This window comes from Calypte anna, chromosome 1 (genome assembly GCF_003957555.1).
Source record: "Calypte anna isolate BGI_N300 chromosome 1, bCalAnn1_v1.p, whole genome shotgun sequence".
In the NCBI taxonomy this organism is placed as follows: Eukaryota; Metazoa; Chordata; class Aves; order Apodiformes; family Trochilidae; genus Calypte; species Calypte anna.
Window position 1 is genome coordinate 60441478 of NC_044244.1, and position 14671 is coordinate 60456148.

Consider the following 14671-nt stretch of genomic DNA (forward strand, 5'->3'; position numbering starts at 1 on the left):
AGCTGGTGTAGTGCTTACCATGGTTCTAGCTCCTCGTTCTGCATGATGACAGAAATAAATGAAGAAAAGATATGCAATACCAATAAATGCTTCCATTTGCATTAGAACAGCTCTGCATATTGCTGTTCTTTCTTCACCCATTATTGGAACTCCATGTGGGGTAATTGTTAGAAGCATCTGTAAAGCTTAAGCTAGCTGTTAATTGAAATTTAAGTTTAATCTAAGAACAAAAACTCAAAATAGGCCTAGAACAGAGATAAAATTTCATGGGAGTTACTAATTAACGTGCTATTCTAGAGGACTATATGGCACACGTAAGACCATCTGAAGCACAGTTAAAAAGTTGCATGAATGCCAACCACTGGGTCCAGGCTTTTGTCTTCTGAGTTGTGCTTTCAGTAAGGTGGGCTGAAATACAGACATGATTGTTGAGTGCAGTCTGTGCCTTGGCTCCCTCAGATTTACCTGTCTTGAATGGTTCCTGTCAGATCACTTGTGTGAACTTAATTATCTAGTCTATTATAAAACAAGAAAAAATATTAATTTCTTAGAGCACTGGGATTCTGAAGTAATTTAAATCCTATTTTAAAATCTCAATTAAATTCAACAATACTTAAAGGATCTAGGGCATTTTAAAATGTTACTCGTGATAATCAGTGCCGTACACAAAGACTGTTGTGAGAAGTTTAAAGTCTGAGCCTTACTTTGTTCATTGTCTAGGGCTTAACCTGTGTTTTCCGCTCCAAATTCATGAATATGAATATGTATTACTCAACTTCATGAAAAAAGTGTGTGTGAAGGGCAAAATGTAGGTATTCTAGACATTTTACCCAATACCCAGTCTCTGAAACTGTCATATATATATATGTATATACGCATAATTATATTATTAATCTTTCAAAAGAACACATAGCCATTTTTAAGTTGTCTTTACCAGGTATGATTGACTTCCAAAGAATCTTTATTTTTATGATGAATTTTAATATCTTAATCCCATGACTTCCAGAAGTCTGAACAAAATGTACTTTGTTCACCTCAGTATGAAGAGCAATCACCAATCCTGACAGATACTCACAGTAGAAACTTAAGCACTTGAATGTATTTTACTTGAGTAAAAGTACTAGGACTTTATGTTCCTTACTAACCAAAAAGAGACTGTCTACCAAAGAGCAGATATCTCAGCTAGTACCAAATTAAATTAAACAGAAAAAAATCATTGTGCTTGTGTCAAAGGATTCTGAAAGAACTTGGATTTGAACTTGATCTGAGAACTATGGGAGCTTCTAGTCAGTGGTGGCAACCTATGACATCCAGTTCTCTCCACCAGGAGAAGAGTTAAATAGTGTCTACAGACCAGTGCAGGGTAACTACTAATTATATTTCTAACCTTTTGATCTAATGATGTGTGACTCATAAGTATCTTTGATATAGAAGAGCTTTTATTTGAAGTAATATAATTTACTGCAGAATTTATCTATTGAAATAGTGCATAAAGAAACATGAGTGTTGTTCTGCAAAATGAAAAGCAGACATTTCAATCCATAATTTTTTTGCAGTTAAAGGTCATACATATCAGAAAATGCATGCATAAACAGTGGAGTAGTAGAGAGCTTTTTTCCCAGTCCTAAAACTATCTCTTACCACTTCAGACTGAGTAGGCAGTTCACAGGTTACAGAACTCTAGAAACTCCAGTACATCTGCCCTTTGGACAGCCTGCTGTGCAGAATGAAAAAATTCCCCACATTTGCTGTTCATGCATCTTACTTATTGTATGGTCAAATACCAGGTTTGATTGCAGGGGCTCTTCCAAGCTCTTTTTAAATATAACTTCAGTACATGGTATTCAGATCAGAAAGAAAAAAAGACTGATCATAAGCATCAAATGATTTGTTAAGCACTGATGCTTTTCTCAACTCTTCAGAGAAGTAAGGTAGAGTAGCCACTATATGGAGCAATGTTTCTTTTGAAGTATTTAAGTCATGGTAAATAGTCTTGTCTGCCTGTACTTTTGCTTAGCATTTGAGCTCACACAAACCTTTGAGTGTCTATCCAATATCTCTTCAAAAAGAGGGAAGAGGATACTCAAGTCCATACTCCCATCTTGAAAAAAATTAATTTTTCTCTTTTCACATACACAAGTCATCTCTCTGAAGAAGGAAGAATTAATCAGCTTCTATGAGCTGCCCACTGAGCTGTTTGATCTAACTCATCTTCATTGTCTCCCTCAACACAGACCTTAACTTTGAAGCACCGAATGAGGAGGAACTATGTTTCCTTTTCAAACAAAAAAAAAGTGAGATCTCTCACATGTGGATATGAGGAACTCTAATCAGACTCTTCAATTCATAAAGTAGTGCCAGCTACAGAAGCTGTGCTTAAAGCCCATTTCAGATATGACAAAAACAGTAAAATATAACAGAGTAATTGCCAGTTTAATAAATGAGTGAAGAGTGAAAATTACACTTAACTTGTGAAAGATTTATTTATATTTCTAAAATAGAAAAGTGAGTTTGTTAGTGTACTCTGACACAAAACTCTGTGCTTATTGAAATCCTGAGAAATCTGAAATCCTGACAAGCATGAAATTTGTGTGAAGTGCATGTTCACATGCTTGTCAATCTGTTAATCCTAAGAACAGAATCCCTGCAAAAGGACTGAACATATGAATTAACCAGCCTACACAAAAATCAGTGCTTTATTAACAGTGCAACAGAGATTTTAAAGCTATTATAAAACCACATTCTTAAATATAGAGTCTGCAATGCACAAAACCAGAAAAAACAGAACACAACACAAAACCCCTGAAGCTTGTAAACAAGTCCCTCTTTACTCAAGAAAGATCGGAAGTACCTATTTCAATTTAGACAGAACATTGACCCAAAGGAAGTCAATAAAACTGCTCATATAAGCAGCTGAAAAAATGTGAACAAGAAGCCCTCATCTGTCTCATAACTGTAAGTGATGTATTTATCATCTACACTGCAATCATTACTTTAGTATGCATCATTTGAAAATATATCATGCTTGTCTTCTGATGCTAGAACAACTGTACCATAAATCTAGCAGTTCCCCAATACATACAAACTCATGGAATAGCTGGAGGTTTGACAGATAAAAATTGAAGCTGAGATATTAAAAATAACCTTTTAGTATTTGTCAGTACTAAGAGTCAAAGAAACCCCTTTGATATCACATGTTCATGCCTTGCAGAAGTGACTCCCTTCTGTGCTCCTTGCATGGTCATATTTAAAAATCCTAACTTGTTTTTAATTTACAGTTTTCTTTGGGCTTTATTTGCAGCATTTTTAAAATCTTAAAACAACAGGATTAGGAATTTGGAATATAAGTAACATCTCAATAACTAAACTTTAATGATGTTAGGATAATTATGTAACTTTGAGGAAAAAAAAAATAAATTGATGGAACCTCTCCTAATTTAGATTAAATTTCTTAAGTGTTGTAGTATCTGAACTGTATAGCAACATCCCACTGCAAAAATTCAGCGTACAGTGTCTCAACATAGAAACTATCTTGGGAGGATTATTAAGATGAACCTTATCCATCTTTCCAAGTAAATTTTCCTTCAAAAAGTTGTCCTTGAGTCAGGACTCCTTTACTTTGCTTTTTTTCTAAAACAGAACAGCCCCTCAAAAAGCAGTAAGAGAAATAAAGCTACCAGCTTTTACAAGCCCATTCATCTTTTCAAAGCACTTAGACTGTAGAAACTTTTTGCATGCACACGTGTGCAGAGATAAATCTCTTACATAAATTCTAGTGGCTAAAAGGCATGAAAATTTATGTGATCTAAGTATTTCCCCAGTATTTCCTTCTACTGGGGAGCATAGATTCTGAGTATTTTCAACATCAGAACTTGACTTTCTACTTTCAACACCTTGTTGTTTGTGAGAGTTCAACAAAAACATATCAGTAGTCCAAGAAAGTTCTGGTTCTGCTTTTGCTTCAGTTTTTTGGTTTAGTAATTCTTGTCACTATAATATTATCCTGTTGGTAGTCATTCTCAGTTTTATAGAAATTATTTCTGGAAATTGTTTATGGACTTCTCAAAAGCATCTGAGGCAGCAAAGAAGTCTCTCCATGTTAAAAAAAACCAAACCCAAAAACCAACCAACCAAACAAACCCCAAACCTAAATTTGTAGATTAACTGAACTGAATTGTTAATCTGGTTAGATTTCTAACAATTGCTTTTCTTTTCTAGGAAAGCATAGATTTGGGTGAGATCATGTTTTCCCTTTGTTATTTGCCTACTGCTGGGAGAATGACATTAACAGTCATCAAATGCAGGAATCTTAAAGCAATGGATATAACTGGTGCATCAGGTGAATTTGCTTTCTTTTTTTTATATGTGAACCTCGTGTGTGTGTATTAAGCATGACTGTCAAATGGAAGTAACAGGACAATGGGTATAGAACCTGTTGAGGTCCACTGACCATCACTGGCCTAGCAGTCAGTCTGTCTGTTCATAGACCTTTCTGTTGCCTTGACTGTATGTTGAAAGCAGTGTTTGCTAAAGTTACTAAGGTCTATAGTTTTTTGTCTTATCAATATGACATCCCTGAAAAAAAAAAAAAATTGCATTTAGACTACACATTTGAATGAGCCCAAATGCCCACAGCTGGCTCTCTGTTACTCAGATCCGTATGTCAAAGTGTCACTGATGTGTGAGGGTCGAAGACTGAAAAAGAGGAAAACAACCACAAAGAAGAACACACTCAACCCCATTTATAACGAGGCCATCATCTTTGATATCCCTCCAGAGAATGTGGACCAGGTCAGCCTTTCCATTGCAGTGATGGATTATGATCGGTAAGCACAGTTTGCTTTCTGAATGTTAAATCTTCAGGGAGAGGTTACCTTATCATTGCAAGCTTGCTACCTCCCTGACCTTTCAAGTCAATTCAGTGTCACAAAAGATAAAGCCTTTGGGTCTTTTCCTGAAGATGTTTAGGGCTTCTGTGCCTTTTAGAGCTCAGGTCACTTTATCTGCTTCATAAATAACTGATGAGGAAGAAACATGGCTTAATCTTCTCTTGAGCCACTGGAACTGGCATACATTTCTGTCCCCATCTGGTGGCTGGATTATGTAAAAGCTTTACAAATCAGGTATGTCTCAGTCTTAAAAAAAAGTCCCTCACACCCCTAATTTCTATTGAAATCCCAGGTATTCAAAATCAAAGAATATTTGCTTGACTGAAAAAGAATTAGATTCTAATTACCTCGTTGAATTAAGTCGTAATTAATCCTCTGGTTGACTCAATAAAGAAGCTTTGTAACCTTGGGGTTCGGCACTCACTGATGACACATCTGAGCCTCAATTATCTATGTCCTCACTGAGAACTGACAGGAAGAGACTCCTGCTTAGAGTAGCTCAAGGACTGCAGGTTAAACTAGACAGTGACTGACAGAATCATGCCTGTGCCAAGTCTGAATCATTCAAGTGCTATTAGTAGTGAGCTCTTGAGACTGCAGGGTAAATAAGCAGTGAAAGTCCAGTTGAGTAATATAAGACTTCAGATTATTTTTCTTCTCCATCAGATTTCTGGTCATTCTCCAAATTCTGTCAGGAAGACTTTCTCAGACAGATGTGAAAGGGGGACTGTGGTACCATTAGGGGAGAAGAGCAGAGTAGCCTGCACATTTTCAGTCCTTTTCAGTTACTCCTTTCACAGCATTTGATAACAGGAAGTTAGGAAATACTGTTGTAAAGATGCAATGTACAGAAAATTACTTTCTGGAGTCCCAACTCTGTGGTGCTGCCAGGAATATGAAGTATTATGGTATAGCCTATGACAGCTTTATCCTTCGTGTTCATATTTTTGGCTGAAGTTCCAATGACCATGAGATTTAGAGCTGGGAAATATAGTTCGAAATGACATCTGAAGCATTTGCATCAGGAAAAGTACTCCCTACCACCTTCCTTCACCTTTCTGTCCCACAAAATCTAAAGATGCTTTTCTAACACATCTTTTGGTTTATTACAGTTCTTTTCTGTTCTTGTACTGTTTGGGTCACAACCTTTTAATGGCAAGGTTAATGTTTTTATTGCCATTTTTATAGCTACTAGAAGCACCGTGGTAGTGGCTGGAGGTTTTTGATGCTACTGTTACAGACCTTAATATTGCTATACTACCACTAAAACTAATATCTCTAATAAATAATGGGAAGAGTTTGGGCATGTATTCTGTGCTGCACTAAACTAGTAAAGTGCATTATACATCAAACATTATTAAAACTATTTTTATTAATAAGAAATCTGCCTCTGCAATTCTCAGAGTCGGGCACAATGAGGTCATTGGGGTGTGTCGGACAGGAATTGATGCTGAAGGGCTTGGAAGAGATCATTGGAATGAAATGTTGGCTTACCCACGTAAACCAATAACTCACTGGCATCCACTACTGGAGGTAAGAAGCAGCAGAATTCTCTTCATTATTTTGAACTTTTTTTTCTCTCTCACACTTACATGCTTTTGAGAATCATGAAAATCGGTGCAGCATCTAGGGAGAAGCTAGAAGATCCTTAGCACAACCTATATCTACTTGCACCTGGTTCCTGATTATCTAAATGTACTACTTGAAAAGTTTCCATGATGTGCAGACAGAACTGTACCATTAAACAATTAAGATGTTTGAAATTTCCAGAGATTATGGTAAGGAGCTTACATCCACTTAGAAAAGACTCCAAGTAATTCAAAAGCAGTCATTTTTTATTAAAAAATCTTTAGCATGATCAGTTATGTTGTTAAAACATTGATATAAAACTGGCTTGCTTGTTAGGCTAAGTTGAGGCAACACACCAACAGCTGCCTCCAGAGTTACTCAGACACTTATTGCAATCTTATTGAAATGAGTAGGTGATTATATCTATATTATAGGTGATATACCTATATTATATAGGTGATACAAGTCCCTGGCCTTAGAATCCCTCTTCAGCCTGCTGTGGCCACGTGTTCTGGGTTTTCTATATACAAAATACTCACAGACTGGGGTTCAAAGAGATTCATATTGAAGCCTCAAGAAGCAGCAGGCCCTGCTTTGGAACAGAAGTCACATTTTTCAGCCCTCTCCAAATGAAATCTCTGTGTAAAAATGAGTTGCTGTCTGAGGCATCATGGGTCATATGTTTTTCCTGCTGTGTAGGACTTGTTTGCACAGCTTCTCCAGTGACAGGTAGGAAAGGCTTCAGTAAAACACCTAAAGCATGAGGACAGAGAAACTGAGTCAGTGCAGCAGAGAAAGCTCCTTTCAGAGGTGCATGGCTGACTCTGAATTACGTACCACCACTGCCTGGTGAAATAAAGTCACTCCTGTGGAACAAATCAGAGGCATTTATAGGAGCTCACTTTAGGAATTCTCTTTCCATTATTAGTTTGTCAAGAGACTTAGATCCAGAAAGGGTCTAGATGTGATTTGGGTTCCTTTTTTGAAAGAGTCTCATCAACTGAAATGAGTTCAGATGCATGTCCAGAAATGATGAAATTTATAAAACTAACACTTTTCTTGCAGTTACCTGGCCGAGCGACCAGTTTTGACAGCCAGGGATCTTGTTCATCACCAAAACCACCACTTACACCCTAGGGAACAAAAGTGGATTCATTGTGTTCAGTGTCTGAAGCTCACATCTACATAAACAGAAGGTTTGGCTTCTGCAGATGAACTGTATCCATATTTTTTTATTAAAATGCATTTTTCCTATTCTAGCTCTTATATTACGGTTTATAATAATTTCTTAATGTATGAATGAAGTTGACTTGAGCCAAATATAACCCTTTCTCATATAAATTCATTCACCTGTTTTCTTGCTGGCATATATCCAGTGTCATTCCCAAGCCGTGTTTTGATATTATCTATATATTTGCGTAGGCAAAGAAGTCAGAAAAAAAAAAAAAAAGTCCTTTAAGCAATCCAAAATGACTGTAGTTTGTAATGTCCAATTCTTTTGAGGGAGAGCAAGTAGTCACATATAGCTCTTGTAATCCATTTCTTCTAAATTGCACTAAATCCTGTGTGACTTCTGAAGACAACACTTTGAACTGAATGTTGCATGGAAAAAAAAATAACTGTTGTTACATTCTGATTGCTTGGACAGTCAGTTCATTCCTTGGGCAGGGAGTAAGGGCTCTTCAAAGCCCACTGAAGCTGATGAGAAGGACCCTATTGGCTTCACCAGGTTTTCCTTCAGCCTTTTTGGAACAGGATTCACAACTGGATCTATGCAGGGATAATCTTCCAGCAACCAAGATGCCCACTGCACCTACAGGAACTCATCAGCTTGTCCAGCAGCACAACCAGGCCTCTGCACCTGAATGTCTCTTGCATGACACTGAGCAGCACATGTACGGGTGTTGGTTTGGGAAGCAAATACATCTGCAGTGAGTTGTGAGGATGCTGATGTAGCTCCAGGGAGATGTAAGCGCCTGCTGATGAGGTGCATCCAGGCCCTTTGAAGAAGCCCATTTGCTGCTGGCATCCTGAAGCCCTTATTCAGTCTTAAGGCAGGTCAAAATGTAGGCAGAAGAATTTATTTAATGTATTTTTGCAGTTTAAAAAATTGATAAAAAAACTGCAGGATAGAGAATGTTTTTCTGATTCGTGATTTAGTGTGACAGTGTAAGATTTCTTTGAAGTTATTTTGACTTACTGAATAGCTCACATGGAGCAGTTTCTGCTCCCAGACTGGAAGTCTCTAGAATGATTTGCCAAATATGAATTTGTAATATATTTTTTGTCAATATTTGCAGAGAGAAATTGAAATGTAACTGCATTTTACCTCAGACAGTTATTTTTTTTGTCTGCGAAGAGCAAAGACTGGATGATTTGGCCTGAGATTTTGAAAACTGAACTACAGCTAGAAAAAAGTTGGGCTGGTGGCTCTTTTTATATTTTTGTAATGTATAAATAAAACTGAGAAGATAGTATTTTCTGAAGCAGAATTTTTACAGAAGAAAAGTGTCAGTCACAAGAAAAAAGCCAATGGAAATTATTTGGACAATAATGGAAGAACTTTTGAGAATTAGTGGAGTTATACTTAGTTATAAGGGGAAAAGGCAGTTTAGACTTCTGAAAAACCATTCTAACTTGGCTAGTTTGACCTGATTGACACTCAATATGTGATGAAGTCTCTCCTTTCCATTAACTAATTTCAAAGACTGAATATGCCTTTAAGAGTCTTAACTGCTCCAAGAAAGTTAAAATGTCTGGTCTTAACATTACAGGTGTTTTAAGAGTAGAAAAGAAGACAACTTTTTATACCTTGCCTTTTTTGCCTGCAAACACAGCAAGAAAATGAACTAACAAATCAATCTATCAGATGTTCTTTACAGATTAAAAAAAAAAAAAAAAAAAAAAAAGGCTCTGGCCCAAGTTTTTGAATGTCTGTTCCAGGTTGCTATTCATGGCCTCTAGACAGAAATACTTTTTCCCAGAGAGGGTTGGTAATGCTCAGTACTGATCCTCCCTGCTCAAGACTGTATTTTCATTCCCATAAATACAGACCAGCCTTGCAGAATTTCATTCCTCTGTTTGCTCTGGCTGAGTAATTTTTTTAATAGGAGAAGAATCTCTCCTCTGTGAGGTATCTTCCCTCCCATCATTGTTAATATCATGAGATTTTGTGGCCTAGATCACTTTCATCATGATTTTGCAAGGTTGATATAGAAATGTGTGTATATATATATGTGGAGATTGAAAAACTATTTTGTGTATAAATTTATCTTAATATAAATTATATCAGCAGTGGCCTTCGTGGCCTAGAAAATACTTTTTGTAATGTGGTACTGTAACAGTTAACTAAATATTCTTTGCACTTTTTTGCACTTAATATCCAAAAAGCTAAAAAATTTAAGATCAAATGTAGCATAAGTGTTCAGCAATGAGCAACATCTTTTTAACTATTTCATTGTTCTCGGAGTATCCTGTATTTTTCATCAGAAGTAGTAAAGTGTTTCAATATTAATTTTCTTTAATTTAACTTGTTGTCAAACACCAAAGGAATAATAGCTCAGTTTGTGCTCTCTTGTTGTGCTACTTTTGATATTGTTAATAATAATAGTGATTGACTTCTGTGTCTAAATTTTATTTATGGGTGCTCTGCAACTAGGAAAAATCAGGCTGCCAAATTATCAGGACATTTAACTATAAAATTTGTCCCCTAATTATTTATTTTTGGTCTTTTATCAGTAATTAATAGAATAAGTGAAAAAGATTATATGTTTTTTCCCCACTACTTTCTTAGCTATCTCAATATCAGGGTGTATATTTAGTATAGCCAACTGATTGCCTTTAGAGCCTGGTTCACAAGTAACTCTGAGAGTCCTCACAGAAGCCCCAGGTCAAAAGTTAGCAATTTTGGTAAATGAATGTGTTGATTTATGTGTCTTTTCATCAAAAAAATTTAAATTTTTTATTTGGAGAAGTTTTAAACTCCCTGCTGCTACCTGGAATGGTTTCTGTTGCTTATCCATATTTCTGCCATATCACAAACATTAGCCTAATTTGAATAGAATCAAATCTAGTAAATGGTTGGTGTAAAATATATTTTAGTAATTTTACAATGGTTTGAAAAACTCACATTCCTAATAGTCTGAAGTTATTTTTCTTGAAATGATTTACTGAAAACAGGAGCAGTACTTAATAAAAATAGTATTTTGCACTGCAGAAATTTTTTTATACTTACACAACAGTAAGCCACAAGACTGTACTGAGAAAGTACATGATGGATTATGTGGTAACAGAGGAGCTGTTAAATTTTTATATTTATTTTCAATAATGCACTGTAAAGTGAAAAAACCCACATACAAATGTATCTAATGAGCCATTCTAGTCTTTTGGGTAAATATTATTTTCAAGCAATTGTTTCCCTTGCCCACATTAAATAATTTTTCAGGGACCATTAGATTTGCTCTAAGCAACCATAAAATTCTTATTAGGTCTATGCAAAATGTTAAGCAGGACCCTAAACCACAGGTATATTTAGGACTCTGGAAGCATTGTAGACAGTACCATAGGGCAGCAGAGGCTCTGTAAGATTTAAGTCATGTATTGCACTCCATGACCTCAGATTTAGGTATCTGTATTGCGTACTTCTGCCCAAATAGCCCTTCCTCCCAGTTTCCCAGCAAATAACCATCTCTTTCCCCACCCTTCTTTGTCTGCACCGGGCTTGTGTTCAAGCAGAACTTTTGTCTGCACTGCTGAAAGATGACTCCTAGGCTTATAAAGTAATAATATGCTACTTGGGGGGTCTTGACCAAAAGGTTTAGGAGAGCTACATCTCCCATTTTCATTCTAGGAAGAGCTGGTGAGGAAGTAATCTGCTCCTCAGTCCCTTCTGATCATCGAAAGAGGTTCAGAATCAATAATGCTGTCTGGGCTTTTGCTTCTAGCAAGCACTAAGAAAGCAATATACATGTCTCAGGGATATGTATATTGGCCATGGACAAAGAAAGTGGCCAGAACCAGTAAGATATTATATCAGGACAAAAGTTTCTCATGCAGAATTGCTTCTTCTGCTATATGGAATTGGCTTGATTTCTAGGTTTAGGTAACAAATCTGCACATTTTTCTCAAAGACTCACAACCACATTCAGTGTTTTCAAGAAAAATCTGAGCAAACATGAGATGTTTTCATTAAGATGATTTTCTTCAAGAGAAAAAACAATTACTTCTTAATTTCTGTCTGTGGATGCATTTTTTGAACAATAGTAAGAAAACTTAATAAAAAAAAAAAAAGAGATCTTTGATTCATTCATTTCTCCTAATTCTCCTTTATCTCTTTTATATATTGGCTTCTATGTAGTCCTTTTGAAAGATTTTAACATGATGATGCACAAAAAATTCATGATTACCTAATTTCAAAATTATTTTGTGTTATGTTTTTACTCAAGAAACTGCTTATATCCTACAAACTTTTATGTAGGTATAAAATATATTATGTAAATATGCTTTTCATGACACCCCATTAATTTAACAAGTTTTATAAATCTGAAATAATTTGGCTACTTTAAAAGTTTATAAACATTTCAAAGAAGGCTGAATAACTCTTATAGAACTCAGTAATAGAGTTCTTCTCCATTTGAAAATGTCAGATTTTTCAGAGCTCCATAATTGGGCCCACAAAAATTAAAAGCCACCTTATTAGAACATGAAAAATCTAAAATAGACCATACAAGTATTTGCACTTGCAAAACATATAATCAGTATTGTTTAGCAGTTCTGTTACAACAGAACAACTACTCCTAACCAGAAGTATATTTCAGTTCATTATAAATACTGGACAAATGTTTACTCAGTGGCAGTTCATATGAATTTATTTCTATGAATGAATAATTTTTTGAATGAATAAGTTTGAAAATTCTGAAAGTGGTAAAATATGACCTACATGTTAACGAGACAATGAAGCAGCTTTTGGACGAAGCTCCTATGTTAGCTGTCAGACCACCCAAGTATGGATAAAATATAGTACATATGACAGAAATAATAGAGTATATTTAGGTGGGAACTTTCCTCTGTCATTAACACCCCATCTGAGACTCAGTATAACACTTTGCTCAAGATTCAAGACTACCACTTGGCTTCTGAGGCTTGTCAGTCTGAACTGAGCTCTCTGGTGTCAGAAAAGAACTAGATCATGCTAAAGAGCAAACTGCAGAGCTAAGAAAGACAAAGGACAATGTGGCAGTTGACACCCAGCTATCCAGTGCAACTGCAAACACTCTGAAATGAAAAGCCTGCTTTTAAAATTGATAATCATTGTAGCAATCCTATCACTTGTCCTAGCTCGCTGAGTGTAGTGAGAGAAGGAAGGGTGCTCCGGAAAACGAGGCAGCATTAGGCATAGGAGTTAATTGAGGTGCTGATCACAGATGTTTGCTGTTTCAAAGGCAAATAATACCTTAGCTTCCAAACTGGCTTTTTTTGACTCATCCAAATTATTAAGTGTCCCATACCCAATTCCCCTTTTCCTTAGCCCCAGCTGAAAACTGATGGGTTTTTAATAGCACACAGGAAACCAAGAGATGAAACTCAAAAAGAAAATGAAGCTTTAGGTGGGATTTAAACATCACAGGGGAATCCGGCCAAGAAAATGGAACTAACGCCTTCAATCTTGTGCTGAGTGCCAGAGGATGCTTAATGATAGCAAGTACTCAGGGCTGTGATTTTAGATTTTATCTGATGGCACCTCTACAGTGCTGCTGTTACTGGGAAACCTCTTGGAGAGAATACTGCTGGTATAGCTATGTTAAATTTTTCCACTCAAGTATAAACTGTTACTCTTAACGTGACATGGGACTGTGTCCTCTGGAAGGGCAAAAAACACAATAAACTTGCAGATCAGCAAAAATGAATTAAAGCTTTGCACTGTACCATCATGAGAATTATTCACTTTGTTGATACTAAGGATATTAGTTGATGCTTTGTTAAAACTATTCCTTGGTCTCTTACTGGTCCAAGAGAGAGCATTTCCCAGAATATTCTAGGAAGCTCATGTTGGTGAACTATGTTAGCACTATTGAAGACCCTCAGTATAAACACTGTCAAAATATATCAAATATATGAGTACAAGTTTTATGCATTCTACAAGCTCTTTCTAGAGGAAAAAACATACCAGCTCCCTGAGAAATAATTTAAGGCTATGTGTGCTATGTGTGTATTTAAGGCTATGTGTGCTATGAAAGTTGAATCTGCAGGAAGTCACAGAGGTGCTGTGATTAAAGTGGAGCTTCTCTGTAATAACTTATGAATACAATGTTGACTTGGCTGTTGGCCTCAAATTAAGTGAGTTCAATTTGTAGGCTTTGGGGAAAAAAAGAACAGGTAGAAAATGTTTGACAAGGGAGTGTCTCTTAGAAGAAAGTGATATTTCCAAATTGTTAATATCCATTCTAGTGGTCCAGGAGATTCTGCCAACACTACAACTGGTCCAAAAAATGCACCTGCTCTGAAGTGGTGAAAATCCAAGCAGAAGTAGGGAAAAAAAAAAAAAAAAAAAAAAAGCATAGGAAAGATTAAGAGATCTGCTTCAGAATAGAGATTTATGTCTTAACAGTACAGGGATGCAGGTTGTTACTATAGTTTATAGAGAAATTAGGCTCCTCTATAGAGGAATAGTCTCCCATTAATAGACTGGAAAGCTTGAGGCAGGACATGTATGCATATAGACTATTCTTTTCAAAGCCATTTAGCTGAAATATTAAAGTTTACTTCTTTAAGCTTAAATATTTAATTAGCATCCTGTTCTTAATGAACTAGAGTATTCACAAACTCCCTGAAAGAAAAGTTGAAAATCCATTCAGACTCTCTGGGCTCGCACAGTTACCACAGAAACAGTGTCCCAGAGCCCAGCATAATTATAGAATTGTGATATCCTGCATCTCCATTGGAGAAGTGAAGTCAGGAAGCCTGACATGAAGGAAGAGCTGAAGACAGAGCAAGGAATGGATGAGAGCACAACTATTTCATGACAACTTTAGAGCTCACAGAGACCTTTGCCACTCATTTATCACACAGGAAAATGCAAGAGTGCCAGGCACATATTTTCATAACAGTAACCTACCCTGTGCACATAGTTTTAAATGTTTTGGAGACATTTTTAAACTAGTTTAAAATATGGGGGAATCAAAACCTTCAGTAGAAGTCAGTAAGGCTCTAGAAAA

The 14671-nt window shown here is 36.2% G+C and overlaps 1 protein-coding gene across 1 annotated transcript in view; it reads left to right on the forward strand.

Moving 5' to 3' along the window:
- Positions 1-7647, forward strand: part of SYT10 (synaptotagmin 10) — a 35200-nt gene extending 27553 nt beyond the window's left edge. Inside the window, exons 4-7 of the mRNA XM_030459413.1 lie at positions 4219-4339; positions 4655-4826; positions 6293-6422; positions 7524-7647. Of these exons, the coding sequence (XP_030315273.1) occupies positions 4219-4339; positions 4655-4826; positions 6293-6422; positions 7524-7595 (495 nt within the window). The 3' untranslated portion in view covers positions 7596-7647. The remainder of the gene's footprint in view (positions 1-4218; positions 4340-4654; positions 4827-6292; positions 6423-7523) is intronic.
- The last annotated feature ends 7024 nt before the right edge of the window (positions 7648-14671 follow it).